The sequence below is a fragment of the Oncorhynchus keta genome, chromosome 7, assembly GCF_023373465.1.
Source record: "Oncorhynchus keta strain PuntledgeMale-10-30-2019 chromosome 7, Oket_V2, whole genome shotgun sequence".
NCBI lineage: Eukaryota > Metazoa > Chordata > Actinopteri > Salmoniformes > Salmonidae > Oncorhynchus > Oncorhynchus keta.
The window spans coordinates 35245623-35265454 of NC_068427.1; the positions used below are offsets into that span (position 1 = coordinate 35245623).

The 19832-nt window shown below is 40.9% G+C and overlaps 1 protein-coding gene across 2 annotated transcripts in view; it reads left to right on the forward strand.

The window, feature by feature from the left end:
• Positions 1 to 15186, forward strand: part of LOC118386330 (unconventional myosin-Ib-like) — a 160359-nt gene extending 145173 nt beyond the window's left edge. For both annotated transcript variants that reach the window (XM_035774005.1, XM_035774007.2), the window contains 8 exons: positions 3784 to 3870; positions 4661 to 4735; positions 5054 to 5188; positions 5450 to 5556; positions 5758 to 5890; positions 11613 to 11765; positions 12059 to 12189; positions 12400 to 15186. In XM_035774005.1, coding sequence (XP_035629898.1) covers positions 3784 to 3870; positions 4661 to 4735; positions 5054 to 5188; positions 5450 to 5556; positions 5758 to 5890; positions 11613 to 11765; positions 12059 to 12189; positions 12400 to 12532 — 954 coding nt within the window. In that variant the 3' untranslated portion in view covers positions 12533 to 15186. The remainder of the gene's footprint in view (positions 1 to 3783; positions 3871 to 4660; positions 4736 to 5053; positions 5189 to 5449; positions 5557 to 5757; positions 5891 to 11612; positions 11766 to 12058; positions 12190 to 12399) is intronic.
• The last annotated feature ends 4646 nt before the right edge of the window (positions 15187 to 19832 follow it).

Consider the following 19832-nt stretch of genomic DNA (forward strand, 5'->3'; position numbering starts at 1 on the left):
CCTTTTAATAGGTGTCATTTTGTAGGTTGTTGAAAGGGTTACCCAGTAACATATTTTTACCCCTTTAAACTAGATCGACCGATTTTATGATTTTTCAACGCCAATACCGATTATTGGTGGACCCAAACAACGATAGATTAATTGGACGATTTTTATATATATTTATAATAATGACAATTACAAAAATACTGAATGAACAATGAACCTTCTTATTTTAACTTAATATATACATAAATAAATTATATATAGTCTCAAATAAATGATGAGAGTTGTCCAATTTAGTTTAAATAATGCAAAAACAGTGTTGGAGAAGAAAGTAAAAGTGCAATATGTGCTATGTAAAAAAAGCTAACTTTTAAGTTCCTTGCTCAGAACATGAGAACATATGAAAGCTGGTGGTTCAATATTCCCAGTTCTTTAATATTCCCAGTTAAGAAGTTTTAGGTTGTAGTTACTATAGAAATAATAACGCCTTGACTATTTCATTTACCTTTGACTATAGGATGTTCTTATTAGGCACTTTAGTATTGCCAGACTATTCTCAGGAGTTGATAGGCTTGAAGTCATAAACAGCACTGTGCTTCAAGCATTGCTAAAAGCTGCTGACAAATGCAGTAAAGTGCTGTTTGAATGAATGCTTACGAGCCTGCTGCTGCCACCGCTCAGTCAGACTGCTCTATCAAATATCAAATCATAGACTTAATTATAATAAACACACAGAAATGCGAGCCTTTGGTCTTTAATATGGTCAAATCCGGAAACTATCATTTCAAAAACAAAACGTTTATTTTGGTGAAATATGGAACCATTCCATATTTTGTCAAACGGGTGGTAACACTAATTCTAAATATTTCTGTTACATTGCGCAACCTTCAATGTTATGTCATAATTATGTAATATTCTGGCAAATTAATGATGGTCTTTGTTAGGAAGAAACACAGCTCGCAACAAGCCAGGCGGCCCAAACTGTTGCATATGCCCGGACTCTATTTGCACTGAATGCAAGGGATGTGACCCAATTTCCCTAGTTAATATTGCCTGCTAATATACATTTATTTGAACTAAATATGCAGTTTTAAAGAAATATACTTGTCTATTGATTTTAAGAAAGGCATATATGTTTATAGTTAGGTACGTTTGTGCAACAAATGCGCATTTGCTAAAAAAAGCACTTTTGTTAAATCATCACCCATTTAGCAAAGTTGAAGTAGGCTGTGATTCGATGATAAGTTAACAGGCACTGCATTGATTATGTGCAACGCAGGACAAGCTAGTTAACCTAGTAATATCAAAAACTATGTGTAGGTAATGTTTTTTATAAGATAAGTTTAATGCTAGCTAGCAACTTACCTTGGCTCATTGCAGCCACAAGGTCCTTTTGATACTGCACTCGCGTAACAGGTGGTCAGCCTGCCACGCAGTTTCCTCGATTGCAATATAATCGGCATCCAAAAAGGATTGTTATGAAATCTTGAAATCGGCCCTGCCAATTAATCGGCCAACCTCTACTTTATACTATAAACCTCTCTGTGCTAGCAGCCTCTGTTTTTTCTTTACTGCAATGGAACCTTTCTTACTTCCTTCCCTTAGGAACAACAGAAAGTGCTACAACCCACTATTGTCTTGGTCTGTTGTTTTCTTCATGAAGTTTGTCATTGCATTCCGCTGTAATCTCTTACTATGTGAGAGACTTGATGTACTGTAGGCTGCATTAGGTAATCAAAATGGGTATCGTGTTTTCACTTTGATGCATTAGTTCTGAGAATAGGCCATGCTGAGTTTGGCCTGTATTCTATCTGCTAGATATCACAATAGAGAGCCACCGTTCATAACCTAGGCCCTTATCAACATAGCACCTATGCTACCATTCGCACTTTATCAATTTAGCGTGACATTCTTTGCTTTAGAGGCCACATATAATCCTTTAAAACGGTCCATGCACAACATGTCATATTTTATGGGCCTTTAACCACGGGATGCAGTCAACTGATGACACAGTACTGCTATCTTTGGAAGACCTCTGACACTATTTTGTATCTCAGCAACATCTTATCTAAAGGCTTTACGGACAAACTGACCAGATAATCATCAAATGCCTTTTATTGACACATTTATCAAGTCTGTTACATGACCGACACACGCGACTAATTGGCCCATCTCTAATTGGTAGATCTGGTCTCTTAGCCTGGGAAAAGCCCACAGTACTTCCACTGAATCAGAGTGGTGTCAGTGATTTATGTGAGCTGTTCTACTAAAACAGACCATGCCAAGTTCTAATGTGTTATCAAATAGCCATACACAGTAGTCACAAAGTTTTCATCAATATATTTGATACAATTAACTTCTGTCTACATCAGGGAAACCTGGACTTTGTACTAATGGTGCTAATTCCTATCACTCAGTCATAAGCTCCAAAGAGTAGTTAATGTTATCCTTCATTGCCTTAATCTTTCTGCTACTTCATTGTGTGGTAGGCTACACATTCTGTCTACTTCTTATTGCTACCAACACCCATCCCAACGGGTATATTCTTTCCAAAACACAAACCATAAACCCCACCACTTCTCCAGGCTCGGCGAGAACTGCGGTTTCTAAAGAAGGAGGCGCGAGAAAAGCACGCGGTGTCTGTCATTTGGGCTGGTTGGCAGGGGACCAAGGTATTTGGAAAGCAGCCTGTCGTCGACAATATCCATCCATATCCCGCCGCTCACTTGCCATTTCCCCATTTCGCCATCAATAAATCCAGACCGATGCCAGACCCCTGCATTAGCTAAACATTGGGCTGAGCAGACCCCAAAAGGACTCTAGCTATCCTCCCCATTACCACCACCCATCCTGTCTATATTGCATGAAAAGGTGCCATACAAACCCTCATCCAATGTCCCATCGCATGCCAAAACAGAATTGAAATGGGGGGGAAAGTCATCTAACCTACTGGAATGGAACAAGTCCCCTAAGCCCCCCTTCTGGCTCTCTCAGCCCAACTAGGTGCTGTTAGCTAACCTTGAAGGGTTTAATGGAAAAGATGTAGAAATAGATGGTTGGAGGTCTGGTGACCCTTGAGTCTGGTAGATAATGGACAGGCCTGGGCACTAGGGATGGATGGGGGAGGGGTGTGGTAGAGATAGTCACTTAAGCCTCTTTGCTATGCAGCCTGATGGATTATAGCTGATCCAGACTCAAATCGGAGAAGGGGGGGGGGAGGGGGGGCATCACACACACAGTGCCTGGAACCTTGAATAGACCCTGTGCCTGCCCTACCCCAAACCACCAACACACTCAGCTATCCTGGCATTGATTTCTCCTCCTTTGTTATCAAAGGTCAGGATGTTTGGGGATGTGGTGTTTCTATTCCTCCCTGAGGCCCAAGCCTCACCTTTTGCCTGCTGCGACTCTTTGCTTGCTGATTCCTTGAGGCTTGCAGTGATTCATTTTTTTTTTTCAGTGTGCAGTGTATGGAACCTTGGAGAAACCTGCTGACTGACTTGTGAACTTTGAACTTTGTACTTTGCTCATGCCCAACACAGCCATCTGTTTCAATCAAAAAAGTTATTGCTAATATAGATGTACAGTACATAGACATTTAATAATACTGTAGACTATTTCATGATAATTGCATTCTTCCCATAGTGGGTTAAATTATCTTCAGGCTCTTAACTAGACCGGGCTCTTGTGTGATGTGTGTTCCCACACAAGGCAGTATCTCCTCCTCCATATCAGTCTCTTATTATTCCCATATTTTAACAATTTTATTCCCACTCTTTCCTTCCTTCTTCCTGACAGGCACGCAGGGAGCTAAGGTGCCTGAAGGAAGAGGCCAGGCGTAAGCACGCCGTCGCCGTCATTTGGGCCTACTGGCGGGGACTCCAGGTATACCTGCCCTCTGCCCAGTCACTCCCTCCTACCCTCCAGCCACTACCTCCTACCTTTCCAGCCACTACCTCCTACCTTCCAGCCACTACCTCCTACCTTCCAGCCACTCCCTCCTACCTTCCAGCCACTCCCTCCTACCTTCCAGCCACTCCCTCCTACCCTCCAGCCACTCCCTGCCCTGCCCTGCCCAGCCGCTCCTTCTTCTCCTTCTTCCTCTTTGTCCTCTTCTATATCTACTCCATTATCTCTTCCTTTTCACCAGTATTATTGTAGTCTGAGTGACCCCAATCCTCTCATTAATTGACTGCACAATGTGCACGTCACCTTTGCACATCACAGAGCAGCTCTCCAAACCTGTTAACGATTAACTGACTCCAATCAGTGTGTTTTAAATCTCATTTCAGCAAAACCATTTGGGAGAAAATCCCATTTATGATTCAAGTTGAGTTGAGTGCTCAACAGTTTACATATAATATTTCATGACTTTGTACGTTTGGTTCATTACATTTACATTTAAGTCATTGGTTCATTGTTTAACTAACCAAATATGCCTGTTCTAGTGCAGGGTTCTCCAACCTTCCATACTGTAGATTTTTTCTACAACCCTTGATAAGATTCATTGGTTTAATTAAAACTGGGGTTGGAGTGAAAACCTACAGGAGGACATCTCCCCAGGAATAGTGTTGGATAGCCCTGTTCTAGTGTCATGTCAATCAGTGTTGTTGTGATGTCATGCCTCAAATCAGATCACTATGGTGATGATCATCAGTTGTCTCCTTGGTTATAGGTTCGCCGGGAGTACAGGAAGTTCTTTAGGGCCAACGCTGGCAAGAAGATCTACTGCTTTATCATCCAGAGAATCGTAAGTGAGAGCGTGAATGTAAGCTGGTCCGAGTTGGTAAAACGTCACAATCAGATCTGGGACCAGGCTAGCATGAAGGAGCTGTCCATCCCTTTTAAGCACTGATGGACAGTGTTTGTTTGAATCACTAAGGGGACGTTTTCCCAGATTAAGCCTAGTCTTGCATTAAAAAGCCATTTACATGGAGAATCTCCATTGAACATGTTTCCCGGACAAGGCTTAATCTTTGCCCGGGAAACCGGTTCTATATGTTCCTGAATTTTAACAGTATTTCAAGTCTGAATGGAAGGTATTGAATATATGCTGGTCTCCCTTCAGATGCAGAAGTACTTCCTGGGTCTGAAGACTACCGTGCCCTCCATGTCACCCATAGACAACACCTGGTCAGCCCAGCCTTACAGCTTCCTGGAGGGAGCTCACACTGAGCTCAGGAGGATCTTCCACCTCTGGAGGGTCAGTTAGTTATTACCTTTGGCAGTTCTTTCAAATGGTCATCACAGATCCTACAGGTTATTATAACAGTCAAATAGTATATGACGCTACCCAGCGTGCAAATCTGGTCAATATGATACCATTATAACCAGATTACAACCTGGTTGTAAACTGGTTGTATGGATGTCTAACCAGTGTTGCACTCTGGCTTTATAGTTTACAGTACGGGGGACATCAATATAACAAACTTCCCAGTGAAATATGTGTATTTTGAATGATCAGTGCAAGAAGCACCGTGGCCAGTTCACAGAGGAGAAGAAGGCTGTGTACGAGGAGAAACTGGAGGCCAGTGAGATCTTCAAGAACAAAAAGGCTCTGTACCCCAGCAGGTATATCATATCGTCATTTTTGATTAATACATTACATCACGTTTGATGTAAAGCTAATGTTGTAAGCTAATGTTCCAAGCAGTGAATCTGGCAAACGAAATCCTCTGAGTATAGTCTATGCATTGTTGCGGGTTCCTCTCTGTTGCGTCCTTCGGTCCATGGAAAGTGCTATATAAAATGCATGCATTATTATTGTTTCAGCGTGAGCCAGCCTTTCAAAGGAGACTATCTAGAGATCCATAAGAACCCTAAGTACCAGAAGCTGAACAGTGCTGTGGAAGAGAAGGTGCTACTGGCTGATGTGGTGAACAAGATAAACCGGGCCAACGGCAAGGCAAGTACCTTTCTCAAAATTACCTTACCTCAGCAAAACCAGATCGACAAATTCAATACTGAGGCCAATGATTACTTTAAAACAGAGTTTAATGGCTGTGATAGGAGAAAACAGAGGATGGCTCAACAACATTGAAGTTACTCCACAATACTAGCAGAGTGAAAGGAAGGAAACCTGTACAGAATGCACCTGTGGAACGGTCGTTAAGACACTAACAGCTTACAGACGGTAGGCAATTAAGGTCACAGTTATGGAAATTTAGGCCACTAAAGAGGCCTTTCTACTGACTCTGAAAAACACAAAGAAAGATGCCCAGGGTCCCTGCTCATCTGCGTGAACATGCCTTAGGCATGCTGCAAGGAGGCATGAGGACTGCAGATGTGGCCAGGGCAATAAATTGCAATGTCCGTACTGAGACACCTAAGACAGCGCTACAGAGAGACAGAACAGACAGCTGATCGTCCTTGCAGTGGCAGACCACGTGTAACAACATCTGCACAGGATCGGTACATCCGAACATCACACATGCGGGACAGGTAAGAATTTAAAAGTATAATGGGCAAATGTTGCACAATCCAGGTGTGGAAAGCTCTTAGAAACTTGCCCATTAAGATTCAGAGCTGTAACTGCTGTCAAAGGGGCTTTTACAAAGTATTAACTTGTGTGAAAACACATGTAAATTAGATCTTTCTGTTTTTTTTTTTTTTTTTAAATGTGCAAACATTTCTAAAAACATGTTTTCATGTTGCCATTAATATGAAGTATTGTGTATAGATTGGTGAGAGAGAAATCTGTGTGAATTACGGCTGTAATACAATGTAGAATAAGTCCAAGGGTATGAATGCTTTCCGGGGGCACTGCATGTGTATATACTGTATTCTAGCCATGACTACTGCTGTACAAACAGTACATTTGCTATTCAATTACTGTCTATGCACAATATTCATATACACACTACACTCAGTGGCCCGTTTATTAGGTTCTCCACCCCGTTAATGAAAATGGCTTGCTCCTACACACAGTGAGTCATATGGCCATGGCTTGCTATATGAAGCAGGCAGACAGACATCGAGACATTCAATTACTGTTTGATTGAACGTGGGTAAAATGAGTGACTTATGCGACTTTGAGTGTGGTATGATCATCGGTGCCAGGCGCGGCAGTTCCAGTATCTCCGAAACTGCTGGCATCCTTGGGTTTTCACGCACAACAGTGTCTAGGGTTAACAGAGAATGGTGCGACAAATTAAAAGTTCAGTCAGCGGCCATCCTGTGGGCGAAAACAGCTCATTAATGAGAGGTTGAAGGAGAATGGCAAGAATCATGCAAGGTAACAGCCAAATAATGTCGCAGAATGGCATCTTGGAACTTACAACTCATCAGTACATGTCAAGGATGGGCTATTGTAGCAGACGACCACACCGTGTTCCACTCCTATCAGCTAAAAACGAGAAGAAGCGGCTCCAGTGACCACACGATCACCAACACTGGACAATTAAGGAGTAGAAAAACATCACCTGGTCCGATGAATCCCAGTTCCTGTTGCGTCATGCTGATGGCAGAATCAGGATTTGGCGTAAGCGGCATGAGTCCATGGCCCCATCCTGCCTGGTGTAAATGGTACAGGCTGGTGGTGTAATGGTGTGGGGATTGTTTTCCTGGCACACACTAGCTCCCTTGATACCAATTGAGTGATGTTTGAACGCCACACCATGTAGAATTCATGCCCCAAGGAATTCTGTCTGTTCTGGAGGCAAAGTGGGGTCCGACCCAATAATAGATGGGTGTACATAATAAACTGGCCACTGAGTGTATATTTATATTCTGGACTCATTGCCATTCTATTGTGTCGTAGCCCTTACACTCATACCCATATACGGGTTGCCAATTACAGGTTTGGAAACTGGTGAGTGCATAAATTGGAATGCAATGACTGTGCAGTAAGATGCTATACGTGTCAGAGCTCAGGGTTTCTTCACAGCTCTGTATGGGTTTCGACTGACAGCCATTCTGAACTTGAATGCTGTGCGTGACAAATAGAAAACAACTACAAGTTTGCTTGCTCTAGTTCTGCAACAGCACAGCTAGGAGAGCTCAAAAAAGCAACCTAAAGTTGTATGACTCAAAGAAGAGTCTTCAAGTGCATTGAAATGACTTTGGAACTGTGCACACTTTGTAGAGTTGTGTGGCCACTTGGAAACACCAGTTCTCTCACTTAACCCATTGTCATTGTTGTCTTATGTTGCACCTACCCCAAATGTTTCTTATGTTACTGAATGTATTTTCACATTTCATTATCAACAAGTGCATTGAGTACAGTAAATGTCAAATGAACATAAAATCAGCAGTGTATTGTTAGGATTCAGTCTTGACAGATGAACTGTCACCTTTAAATATTTCCCTCCATCTCTTAACTGTTCCCTTTTTCTACCATGGTTATGCATATGCTTTCCATATTTCTTCAGCAACAAACATTTCAATTTAGACCTATGCATATAGGCCAATTTCCATGAGTGTAAGGGCTTATTTTCTTGTTCTTTTGTAAATCTAATCAAATCAAACTTTATTTGTCACATGCGCTGAATACAACAAGTGTAGACATTACTGTGAAATGCTTACTTACAAGCCCTTAACCAACAGTGCAGTGCAAGAAGAGTTTACCAAGTAGACTAAAGTAAAAAATAATAATAAAAATTAACACAATAACATAACAATAACGAGGCACAGAGTCAGTGTGCTGGGGGTACAGGTTAGAGGCAATTTGTAGATGTAGGTAGGGGTGAAGTGACTATGCATAGATAATAAACAGCAATTAGCAGTGGTGTACAAAAGAAGTGGGAGGAGGGGGTCAATGTAATATTCCGGTGGCCATTTTATTAATTGTTCAGCAGTCTTATGGCTTGGAGGTAGAAGGTATTAAGGAGCCTTTTGGTCCTAGACTTGGCGCTCCGGTAATTTTTTGGATTGCTGCGTTGTTGGAGCTAGAGACATAAGCATTTTGCTGCAGCTGCGATAACCGTATTACCGCCACACTGGCTGTCATGAAGGCAGTCAAATTTCACATGACCATGTAGTCACGGTAATTAGGCTTCTCCAAGCGCTGGTGCTGGTCATTAGTAGCTTATCAAACTTGCTAACTACCTGGTACTCGGCACTCTATTGTCCCTATAATCACTCTGACATCAATGCAAATGTTTTCAAAAATCTAATCATATGTTGCACAACATTTTCTATATGCTATGCAATTGCGGGAGAAAACCAAGTGATGGCTGTTAAGAAAAATACGAGGATCCCATCAGCTTTCTATAGTCTATGCCTACTATATTTTTCTCAACATTCCTAATTTTAAGCACATTGCTTATATTTACAACAGGAGTATTGCCTACCTGGCTGGCATGAAAATGAACCACTGGGAAAAGTGTCCTCCATTTGCTATTTAAGTGCATAGAGTACGTATTTTGTCCCCACTGCCCCTGTTTCAATACAAGTGCAAAATACTGGTTCATTTCTAAATCAAAATAAATGCCACATATATTATTTGGTATCTGAAAGACCAGATTAAATCAAGAATAGTTTGATGGATGAAAATATTAGCTTATCACTTGTGAATTATATATTGTCACTTGTGAAGGATGCCCAGCATAAGAAACTATACCTTTTTACTTTTACAAATCATAGTCGCACACATTTACATTACATTTACATTTAAGTCATTTAGCAGACGCTCTTATCCAGAGCGACTTACAAATTGGTGCATACACCTTATGGCATCCAGTGGAACAGCCACTTGCATCTAAATCTTTTTTTTGGGGGAGAAACACCTCATGTAGCCTAGCCCCATAGGCCTATGTTTGACTAATGTTTAACTAAAGTGGCCAAAAAACCATCTCCAAATTTAAAGACATTAATCCACTTTACAAGGGGTGTAGAGCCTAACCGATATATTTAAGCAGCGCATGAGTTTCAACTTTGGCGAAGAACATTTTCACCATAAAAATGCACCTTTATAATAAAAGCATTACATGCATAAATGCATTTGTGGTCACTTTTGATAATGGTGTTTTCCTGCTAATAGAACATTTGCGCTTATAGCCTAGTACCATGTGTGCATTGCTGCGCCTATAATGGGAAGAAATAGCCTAATAGGTTACCAACATTTTAAGCTGAACGTTGTGATCTGTTGCGTCAGCCACATTGCATAAACATGTTTTTTGATGCAAGTGGTTCTATTCATTTGAGATCGATTTCATCTCACAACTGTCCCAGACTGTTTGGAATATTTCTTTCTGGCACAAAATGGGATAGATCAACTTTTTTACTATGGTGGTTGTAGATTGACATAGGCTAGTGCTTTTGTTGTTCGTTAGGCCTATTCATCTGTTTGGCTGACAAAAGGTAAATGTGGACAATTCTTCCAATGTCTTCAATATGCGCCTCGGAATTGTACAAGGGCCACACTTAAGTTGTATGTCTGTCTTCACTTTTAAGTGCTTGTCAAATTGTGAATGAGAGACTATTGGAGTGTGTACACCCTGTGCAAAAAAACAAAGCAGTGCTCATGCCTTTTCAAGCAACTTTTTTTTCAAATCATCATTAACCTTTATTTAACTAGGCAAGTCAGTTAAGAACAAATTCTTATTTACAATGACGGCCTACACCGGCCAAACCCGGACGACGCTGGGCCAATTGTGCCACCGCCCTATGGGACTCCTAATCACGGCCGGTTGTGATGCAGCCTTGTAATGTATTGAAAATCAAAATATATAGCCTGAAGTTTGTAGAACAACTAAAGTTACATCAATAACTCTAAATTAAGCATAAAGGGGTACCTATTTCTTTGTTAACCGCTCTAAACAGAATAGTGCGGACTCCTTCAAATCGTTTGGAGGAAATATTTATATTTTATTCAGCTTTGTTCAATTGTTTTCTTGATATTAATAAATCATATAAAATAATGCCACGGAATTATAAGTAAATCTTGTCTACTAAATTAACTAATGTAGCCCACAGCCATTTGGCATAGCCACATCAGGACCTAACATAAGGACAACTCCAAGTATGCTATTATTGTCTACTAAAATAGAAATTTTCTTCAAATCATGCTTCTTTAGACCTAAAATAAATAATTGATTTATTGTGACGGTGTAGTCTATATTATATGGATGCATTAGACCTTTTAAAATGGCTTGCATGTGTGGAAGTCAGGAGATGCTAAATGTGTTTATGTTAATTAATGATAAATTACTGTGAGACCGACCAGTTATTTGCTTAACAATCACCGGCTGACAATTTTGTGACCACTACAGCCCAAGGGCACACATATATTGTGACCAATAAACATTGATTTGATTTGACCCTGCCTCAGAAAAATCTGTCACCTTTGACTGAAGCCTGAGGGGGTCAACAGTCTGACAGGCCTGAACAGGACTGTATTACAGTTCATATGGCCCAAACTCATCAGTCAATTCTATATTATAAGAGGATATCTGTAGCTATACTTTACAGTAGGAAAACTTATGTTTTACAGATACAGCCTACCTATTGTTTTATATCACTATCACCAAGAATAAATGCTATTTTTACGATAAAGGTGTTTATAGGTTTTAGTTATTACTTTATTATGATGTTACCATGCACTTTCTGGGTAAATAACCATTTCTGTACCGTAAAATAAAGTGTTGTCAAATTCTTAGGGTTTTAAACCTAGCCTCTCATTGTTACAGGGGTCACCAAGGCTCTTCTTGCTGACCAAAAACAACTTTGTCTTAGCTGACCAGAAGACAGGCCAAGTGAAGGCCAGCGTGCCGCTGCCAGACCTCACCAGCGTGTCGGTCAGCACTCAGAGTGACGGCTTCTTCGCCCTCAAGCTCAAAGAGGTGATGGAGGCAGAGAGCATTACTCCATCTGCACTGTGATGCACTTACACATGGACATCCACCAAGCTAACTAACCAGCTGGTAAAGCTGGTTGAACTGAACCTGCTTTGCTTGCTGCATATCAACTGGTTGCAAACTGATTCTAATGATGGCATTTCAACCAGTTTTACCTGCTGTGTATCTAGTTGTAATTACTAAAGTTTTTTAACAGTAAGGTGCTAATCATGGAAAGATTGGGTAGGCATGTTGACTTTGAAATTACTAACACTCTTCTCTGTGTGTTTAACCCATAGGGCTCTGCTTCAGCTGCCAAAGGTGACTTCCTGCTAAACAGTGAGCATCTTATTGAGATCATCACCAAACTCCACCGCACATGGACCACCGCTGCAGACAAGGACCAAATCAACATTGATATCTCAGACGAGTAAGAGAGACTTTACATTGCAGTGCTGTTGTTGTCTCTCTTCGTCAAGTGTTTGTGATGTTTCTCTTCGTCATGTGTTTGTGATGTCTTGGCAACTGCTACAGTTATTATCATGTTTTCACAAACAGATCTAGGATCAGGCTAGTTAAATCCCAGGAAGTGATGTCAGAGGACGTTTCTAATCCTCCTTCCTCTTTGTCTCCCTGGCAGGTTCCTCGTTCAGTTCAAGCAGGACAAGGTGTGTGTCAAGTTCATCCAGGGGGGGCCTAAGAACGGCACCAGTGCTGCCTGCAAGCGCAAGAACAACCGCCTACTGGAGGTGTCTGTGCCATCATCGCCATAGAGACGACACAACGTCACTGATAGGGTTTTCATGACAGTTCACCATCAGACCTAAATCCAGCCCCACCCCCAATGACTGTGCAATTTACGCTACTTTTTGTTGTTATTTGTTCTCTCTTATTTCCTCTTCAGAGTCATTACATCACTGTAAAATGTAATAGTGCTGCCACTTTTGGTAGAGAGTGAAAGACTCTCAAGATAGCATGACGATAAGGTTATAAGAGAGAGAGAAAGATGATACTTTTACTTGTATTGTTTTTAAAGTTGGTGGTGGGTGAAGGAAGGAAAGAAGTGCACTCCTCTTGTTAATGGAGCATAAGATATCTCCAGTCAGATAATGATGATGATAAAGATTGTTGAGCTTGGTGAAGCTAATATGCAGTCTTTGTGGTGTGGTATCAAAGCCATCCATGCCAAGCCGTACCCATATTCAGTGATCGCTAAAAAGGGGCAAAGAAAGAAAGTATTGACAAGTCATACCCCTGAACTAGCTTCCAGGCCATCGGATCATTTTTTTCTGTTTGAGCTCTGAAATGGAAACTCTTTAGACCAACGATGACCAGAGAGCTTTCAGGGTTGCTTTAAAATGTTATCTGAAAGTTTAAAAAAAAAAGCAAAAAATCCAATATGATGGCACTTGTTATGTTCACTCGGGTGAGTTAAAATGAGAAAAATATCATGATGAATAGGCTGAATATTGGCTGGGTTGTATCTGTTTATGTTGTGCTTTGCTGACACCTACACAGCTCTGACTAAACAGTGGGTGTTCAAGTAGAAGAATCAACAGTTGTCAAATGATATATCGTTAACCACTTAGTATCCATAGCAACTCCCTTCTCTGTGTGGTGCCACGACGTGTTACATGTATCAGTGTTGTCATCTAATCAGGTCTTGGACAAAGTGAAAACCAAAAAGGAGAATGGTCCCTAAACTCTGTTTATTATGAAGTAAATACCACAAAACCTTTTTAAGAGGGACTTAATCAAGCAGGAACAAGACTTTATTTGATAACACACTACACGTGATCAATATTCATTTCCTCACTTTTCAGTTGTCCTCAAAGTACATGTCTTCTCTAAGCTTTACTCAATATACATGTATGTTCAAATAATTATTCTAAACTGTTACCTTTTTCAATGTGTAATTGAACAGTGTAGATCCATATCCTTATAAATGTCATTACTCAGACAATAATTCAGTGGTTTGGTGCACAAGGACCTCCCCTATGCCCCTTATGAAGGCTTGTGATCGGTCAGATGGACAGGAAGTTGTTTGAATTGTCAGGAAGTTTCCAACCACCACAGGAAGTGAGATGGACCCCACGGTTCCCAAGCCTACCCTTTGTCCAGTTTTTAAAAAGTGATTTATCTGGATTTTGCCTATGGAAAGGATGAAATGCATTGAAATTGAATGGAAGTCCCAATTCAATCATTCATCCGTTCTATTCATTCTATTTCTATGTGTTTCTACTTAGCCGATAGGCAAAATCCAAATAGATAACTTGTGAAAAACTGGGCCCAGATGACTATCCTAGATTCCCAGATTTAAGGCTGGTCAGTCTTTTTAGAGCCACGCGGCTGCTATTTTTCATTGGCCCTCTTGTGTGAAATGTAAGGGAAATTAGCTATTTGCCTGGAAGGCTACCCTAGGCTAGGCTACACCATCTCAAGCATTCCTCCTCCCTTTGGCCTGAGTAAATTAGTAAAAGGACGCAGCATGTCGACAGACGGAACACAAGATTAAGTCCTACACTCTGACAGACGTTTCTCAAGCACATGCTGTTGAGAGAAACACTCACTCACTGACTATCATACACATCAGCTATACATAAGCTAAGACATAGACCCAGCATGTAGGGGTAAATTATAGTGTCCTTATGCTAGTTTTCTTATTGCTGTGATGCAGAAATATCTATGCTGTTTTTGCCATCACAACGTAGGCAGTTAAATTCTTTGTAGCCCCATTCTGGCTAATAATAAATGCAGTGTTTTACTTGGGACTCCCCCAGCTGTTTTTTGAGTGCATATGGACATATAGTACATTCTTGGGAAGTTTTTTCAGAAATCTAGCAATCACCGCTTTACCGTCTACTCTACGTGTGCACACGTAGACTATACTTTATACACACACAAGCCAATGTCCCTGATCTTTGAAATTTGGACATCTATTATAATATGATATTCTTTATCAAGAGGTTTCGTGGGAGTTTGGACTGTTGACGTCAATGTTAAACAATTGGGTTCTCTGGTGGTGGAGGTTGTAGCTCAGCCGAACTGCACTAGATCACATTCCTATAGATCGTGCTGGGGTATTTTCATTTTAAGTTTTTGTAATTTCACAGAAAAACCATAGGTGGACTTTGAGGAATGTTTTTTCCTTGCATGGGGAGGATGTTGTGCAAAATCGAATGATGTTTGTTGCTGTTCAGTTCTGTACAGTTTGAGATTTCAATGCAGTTTGCTACAAGGTTAATAATTCTCTCGCACTTCTGTTTATATTTGAAGTTAAATATGAAAATAGAAACGCAAAATGATGTATGCATTCTTGTCGTGTGCCTAATGTAAGACAGAAAGAACATGGAAGTGTTTCAATACTATTCAATGTAACACATTTACAAGTAATTTTTTTTTAATAAAAAAAAAGCAGTAAAGACTTTGACTTTGTGATTGTGTTGGTTTTGAAAGAGTGGAAGCGTACGGGCAATTCCACTGACAAATCTGTCTCCACATCACTTGAACTGGAAGTGCCCATATGGTCTGTACATGTTCATCAGTTCAGTTTAGGATCTTTCAAGACAGATGTTTTCCAGTCATCAGCATTTACCAGGCATCGTCCGCTAACCATTGAGGCACACACACAAACATATTAGCTGTACATCACAGTATATCCATCACAACACTCAAGTAATAATCTTTCTGAACTCTCTAGAGCTCCTGCTATTGTCTTTTCACATTTGACCGTCCACAGTAGACCTACCATACAATACTTAAAGTGAACGGGGCATTGTAAACCCTACGGCCACTTCATCCATTAGATCAAATGACTGAGTCTGAGATGCTATTCATCAGTAGTGTATCAGATGAGCTGAGAGAGAGGCCCTTTGTCCCACCCTCTCTCTTTCAGCTCTCCTGGTACACTGATAGTAAGGGGTGGTACGGAAGGGCCTGTATGTAAGACGACCCGACCAGGCAGCTACCCAGATGTTTTCCATCACATCTGGAGAGTTGTTCTGGGTTCAATTCCGTGGCTTGGGGAGGCTGCCGGCAAGAGGCCCCTGAGGAACAGCCCTTCACAGATTGTGCACAGATAGAAATAGCCCACAATTGTGGGCTGTCCCGGTCCAAGTTCCCACCATCCTGTAGTCGTCGATGCTGGGAAAGGAAGGTGTGGCCTAGTATCCTGCTGAGAAGAGAACCAGCCCTCTGGGAGGGGCTAACAAGGAACAGAACAGACAAAGCATCACCTCATGTTACGTAGCTGCATGTGATTGACGGTGGATAAGAAATCAGAGCTCACAACATTCAAGTATGATGTATGAACGCAATTGCAATCATTTGTTTGATTCATCACAGTTTTCCTTACTAAAGCAGCGCCTGCTTGAGTGTAAATTTGAGTTTGGTGGTCTGCACAGAGTTCCAATAATTTTTTACCTAAACACCTGCATAATATAATCACATCAGTGATGTTAATTAACATACTGATGTGACCCTCAGGTATTTGGAGATTTCAGTTACAGAATCCTCTGGCGCCACCAAGTGGAACTTGGTACCATCTTAGATCGGCTTCCGGTATTGTGTTTCACCCTACTGACGGGAAAGATTGATTTATCAAAAAGGTCATCCCTCTTATATCTACAGTTGAAGTCGGATGTTTACATACACCTTAGCCAACTACATTTAAACTCAGTTTTTCACAATTCCTGACATTTAGTCCTAGTAAAAATGCCCTGTCCTCTCTCAGGTCATTTAGGAACACCACTTTATTTTAAGAATGTGAAATGTCAGAATAATCGCAGAGAGAAGGATTTCTTTCATGTTTTATTCCTTTCATCACATTCCCAGTGGGTCAGAAGTTTACATACACTCAATCGATATTTGGTAGCAATGCCTTTAAATTGTTTAACTTGGGTCAAATGTTTCGGTTAGCTTTCCACAAGCTTCCCACAAGAAGTTGGGTGAATTTTGGCCCATTCCTCCTGACAGCTGGTGTAACTGAGTCAGGTTTGTAGGCCTCCTTGTTCGCACATGCTTTTTCAGTTCTGACCACATATTTTCTATGGGATTGAGGTCAGGGCTTTATGATGGCCACTACAATACCTTGCCTTTGTTGTCCTTAAGCCATTTTGCCACAACTTTGGAAGTATGCTTGGGGTCATTGTCCATTTGGAAGACCCATTTGCGACCAAGCTTTAACTTCCTGACTGATATCTTGAGATTTTGTTTCGATATATCCACATAATTTTACATCCTCATGATGCTGTCTATTTTGTGAAGTGCACCAGTCCCTCCTGCAGCAAAGCACCCCCACAACATGCTGCCACCCCCTTGTTTCACGGTTGGGATGGTGTTCTTCGGCTTGCAAGCCTTCCCCTTTTTCCTACAAACATAACTATGGTCATTATGGCCAAACAGTTCTATTTTTGTTTCATCAGACCAGAGAACATTAATCCAAAAAGAACGATCTTCTTCCCCATGTGTAGTTGCAAACCGTAGTCTGGGTTTTTTATGGCGGTTTTGGAGCAGTGGCTTCTTCCTTGCTAAGTGGCCTTTTAGGTTATGTCGATATATGACTCATTTTACTGTGGATATAGACACGTTTGTACCTGTTTCCTCCAGCATCTTCACAAGGTCCTTTGCTGTTGTTATGGGATTGATTTGCACTTGTCGCACCCAAGTACGTTCATCTCTAGGAGACAGAACGTGTCTCCTTCCTGAGCGGTATGATGGTTGCATGGCCCCATGGTGTTTATACTTGCGTACTATTCTTTGTACAGATGAACGTGGTACCTTGAGGCATTTGGAAATTGCTCACAAGGCTGAATCAGACTTGTGGAGGTCTCCAATTTATTTTCTGAGGTCTTGGCTGATTTATTTTTATTTCCCCATGATGTCAAGCAAAGAGGCACTGAGTTTGAAGGTAGTCCTTGAAATACATCCACAGGTGCACCTCAAATTGACTCAAAGATGTCAATTAGCCTATCAGAAGCTTCTAAAGCCAAGACATAATTTTCTGGAATTTTCCAAGCTGTTTAAAGGCACAGTCAAGATAGTGTATGTAAACTTCTGACCCACTGGAATTATGAATTGTGATACAATGAATTATAAGTGAAATAATCTGTCTGTAAACAATTGTTGAAAACATTACTTGTATCATGCACAAAGTAGATGTCCTAATCGACTTGCCAAAACTATAGTTTGTTAACAAGAAATTTGTGGAGTGGTTGAAAAACGAGCTTTAATGACTACAACCTAAGTGTATGTAAACTTACAACTTCAACTGTATGTGCAGTCACTGTGGGGATGACTTCCTCAATGCACTTATTGATAAAGCCAGTGACTGATGTGGTGTACTCCTCAATGCCATCGTAAGAATCCCGGGACATGTTCCAGTCTGTGAAAGCAAAACAGTCCTGTAGTTTAGCATCTGCTTCATCTGACCACGTTTTTATAGACTGAGTCACTGGTGCTTCCTGCTTTAATTTGAGCTTGTAAGCAGGAATCAGGAGGATAGAATTATGGTCAGATTTGCCAAATGGAGGGCAAGGGAGAGCTTTGTACTCGTCTCTGTGTGTGAAGTAAAGGTGATCTTGAATTGTTTGCCCTCTGGTTGTGCATTTAACATGCTGATAGAAATGAGGTATTAAAGTCCCTGGCCACTAGGATCACAGCCTCTGGGTGAGCGGTTTCCTGTTTGCTTATTTCCTAATACAGCTGACTCAGTGGGGTCTTAGTGCCTGTCTTAGTGTCTGTGGTGTAAATCAACAGCCACGAAAAAAATGGATGAAAATTATCTTGGCAAATAGTGTGGTCTACAGCTTCAATGAGATGCTCTACTTCAGGAGAGAAAAATCTAGAGACTTCCTTAGATTTCGTGCACCAGCTATTGTTTACAAATATACACAGACCGCCCCCCCTCGTCTTGTGCTGTTCTGTCTAGCCGGTGCACCTTATACCTCGCTAGCTGAATGTTTTACATGTCGTCATTCAGCCAAGATTCGGTGAAACACAAGATGTTACTGTTTTTGATGTCCTGTTGGTAGGATATTCGTGATCGTACTTTGTCTAATTTATTGTCCAATGATTGTGCATTGGCAAGTAATATTGATGGTAAGGGCAGATTTCCCACTCGCCGTTGGCGTATCCTTACAAAGCACCCCGCCCTGTGTCCTCTGTACCTGAGTCTCTTTCTCTTGCCAATGACGGGGATTTCGGCCTTGTAGGGTGTCTGAAATACATCCTGTGCGTCCTGCTTGTTGAAGACAAAATCTTTGTCTCATCCGAGAAGAGTGATCGCTGTCCTGATATCCAGAAGCTCTTTTTTTGCCATAAGCTACGGTGGCAGAAACATTATGTACAAAATAAGTTACAAATAATGCCAAAAAAACACATAATTGCACAATAGGTTAGTCGCCCATAAAGTGGCTGCCATTTCTTCTGGCGCCATCTTCACATATGTTATTCGTATATATTTGTATTGTTATTAGTAATTTACAGTCAGTGCATTCAACCAAGGTCGATTAAAAAAACACAGCACAGTCATAGCAAGTAAAACGTTTCTGTAACCATTAATGAAAATATTGCTGTAGTTATTAAGGACACATTGGTCTTACATGTTTTTGTAAATATAGCAATATATCTTATGACATACAGTATCTCTGACTATCTCTATTTCGTGCTAATACAATGCTACTGAGATATCCACGGTAACTTGATGCCAGTGCAATGAAACACAGTACTGTAAAAGTGACTATTAAACTGTAAGAAAATGATTTCTACCGTATTTTACTGTAATTAAAAGGGATTAGAGCTAGCAGGTTGCCTGTAGGCCTTTGCATATTAGAGTATATTAATGAATACTAGGTGTTTTATATCAGTTCCTCTTCTAGGGGCCTAAACAAAGGCTTCCAAACTGGCCATGATTACGGGGCAAAATATAACAAATGGACACAAGGTAATATTCAACCATTAAAAGGTGTCAGACCCGCTATCCCTCTGATCTGTTTCCTATATGGGTAGTTGCCATATGGCCAAAACAAAAGTCGAAAAATAATTTCCTTTAAAATGTAGGTAAAAAAAGTAGAG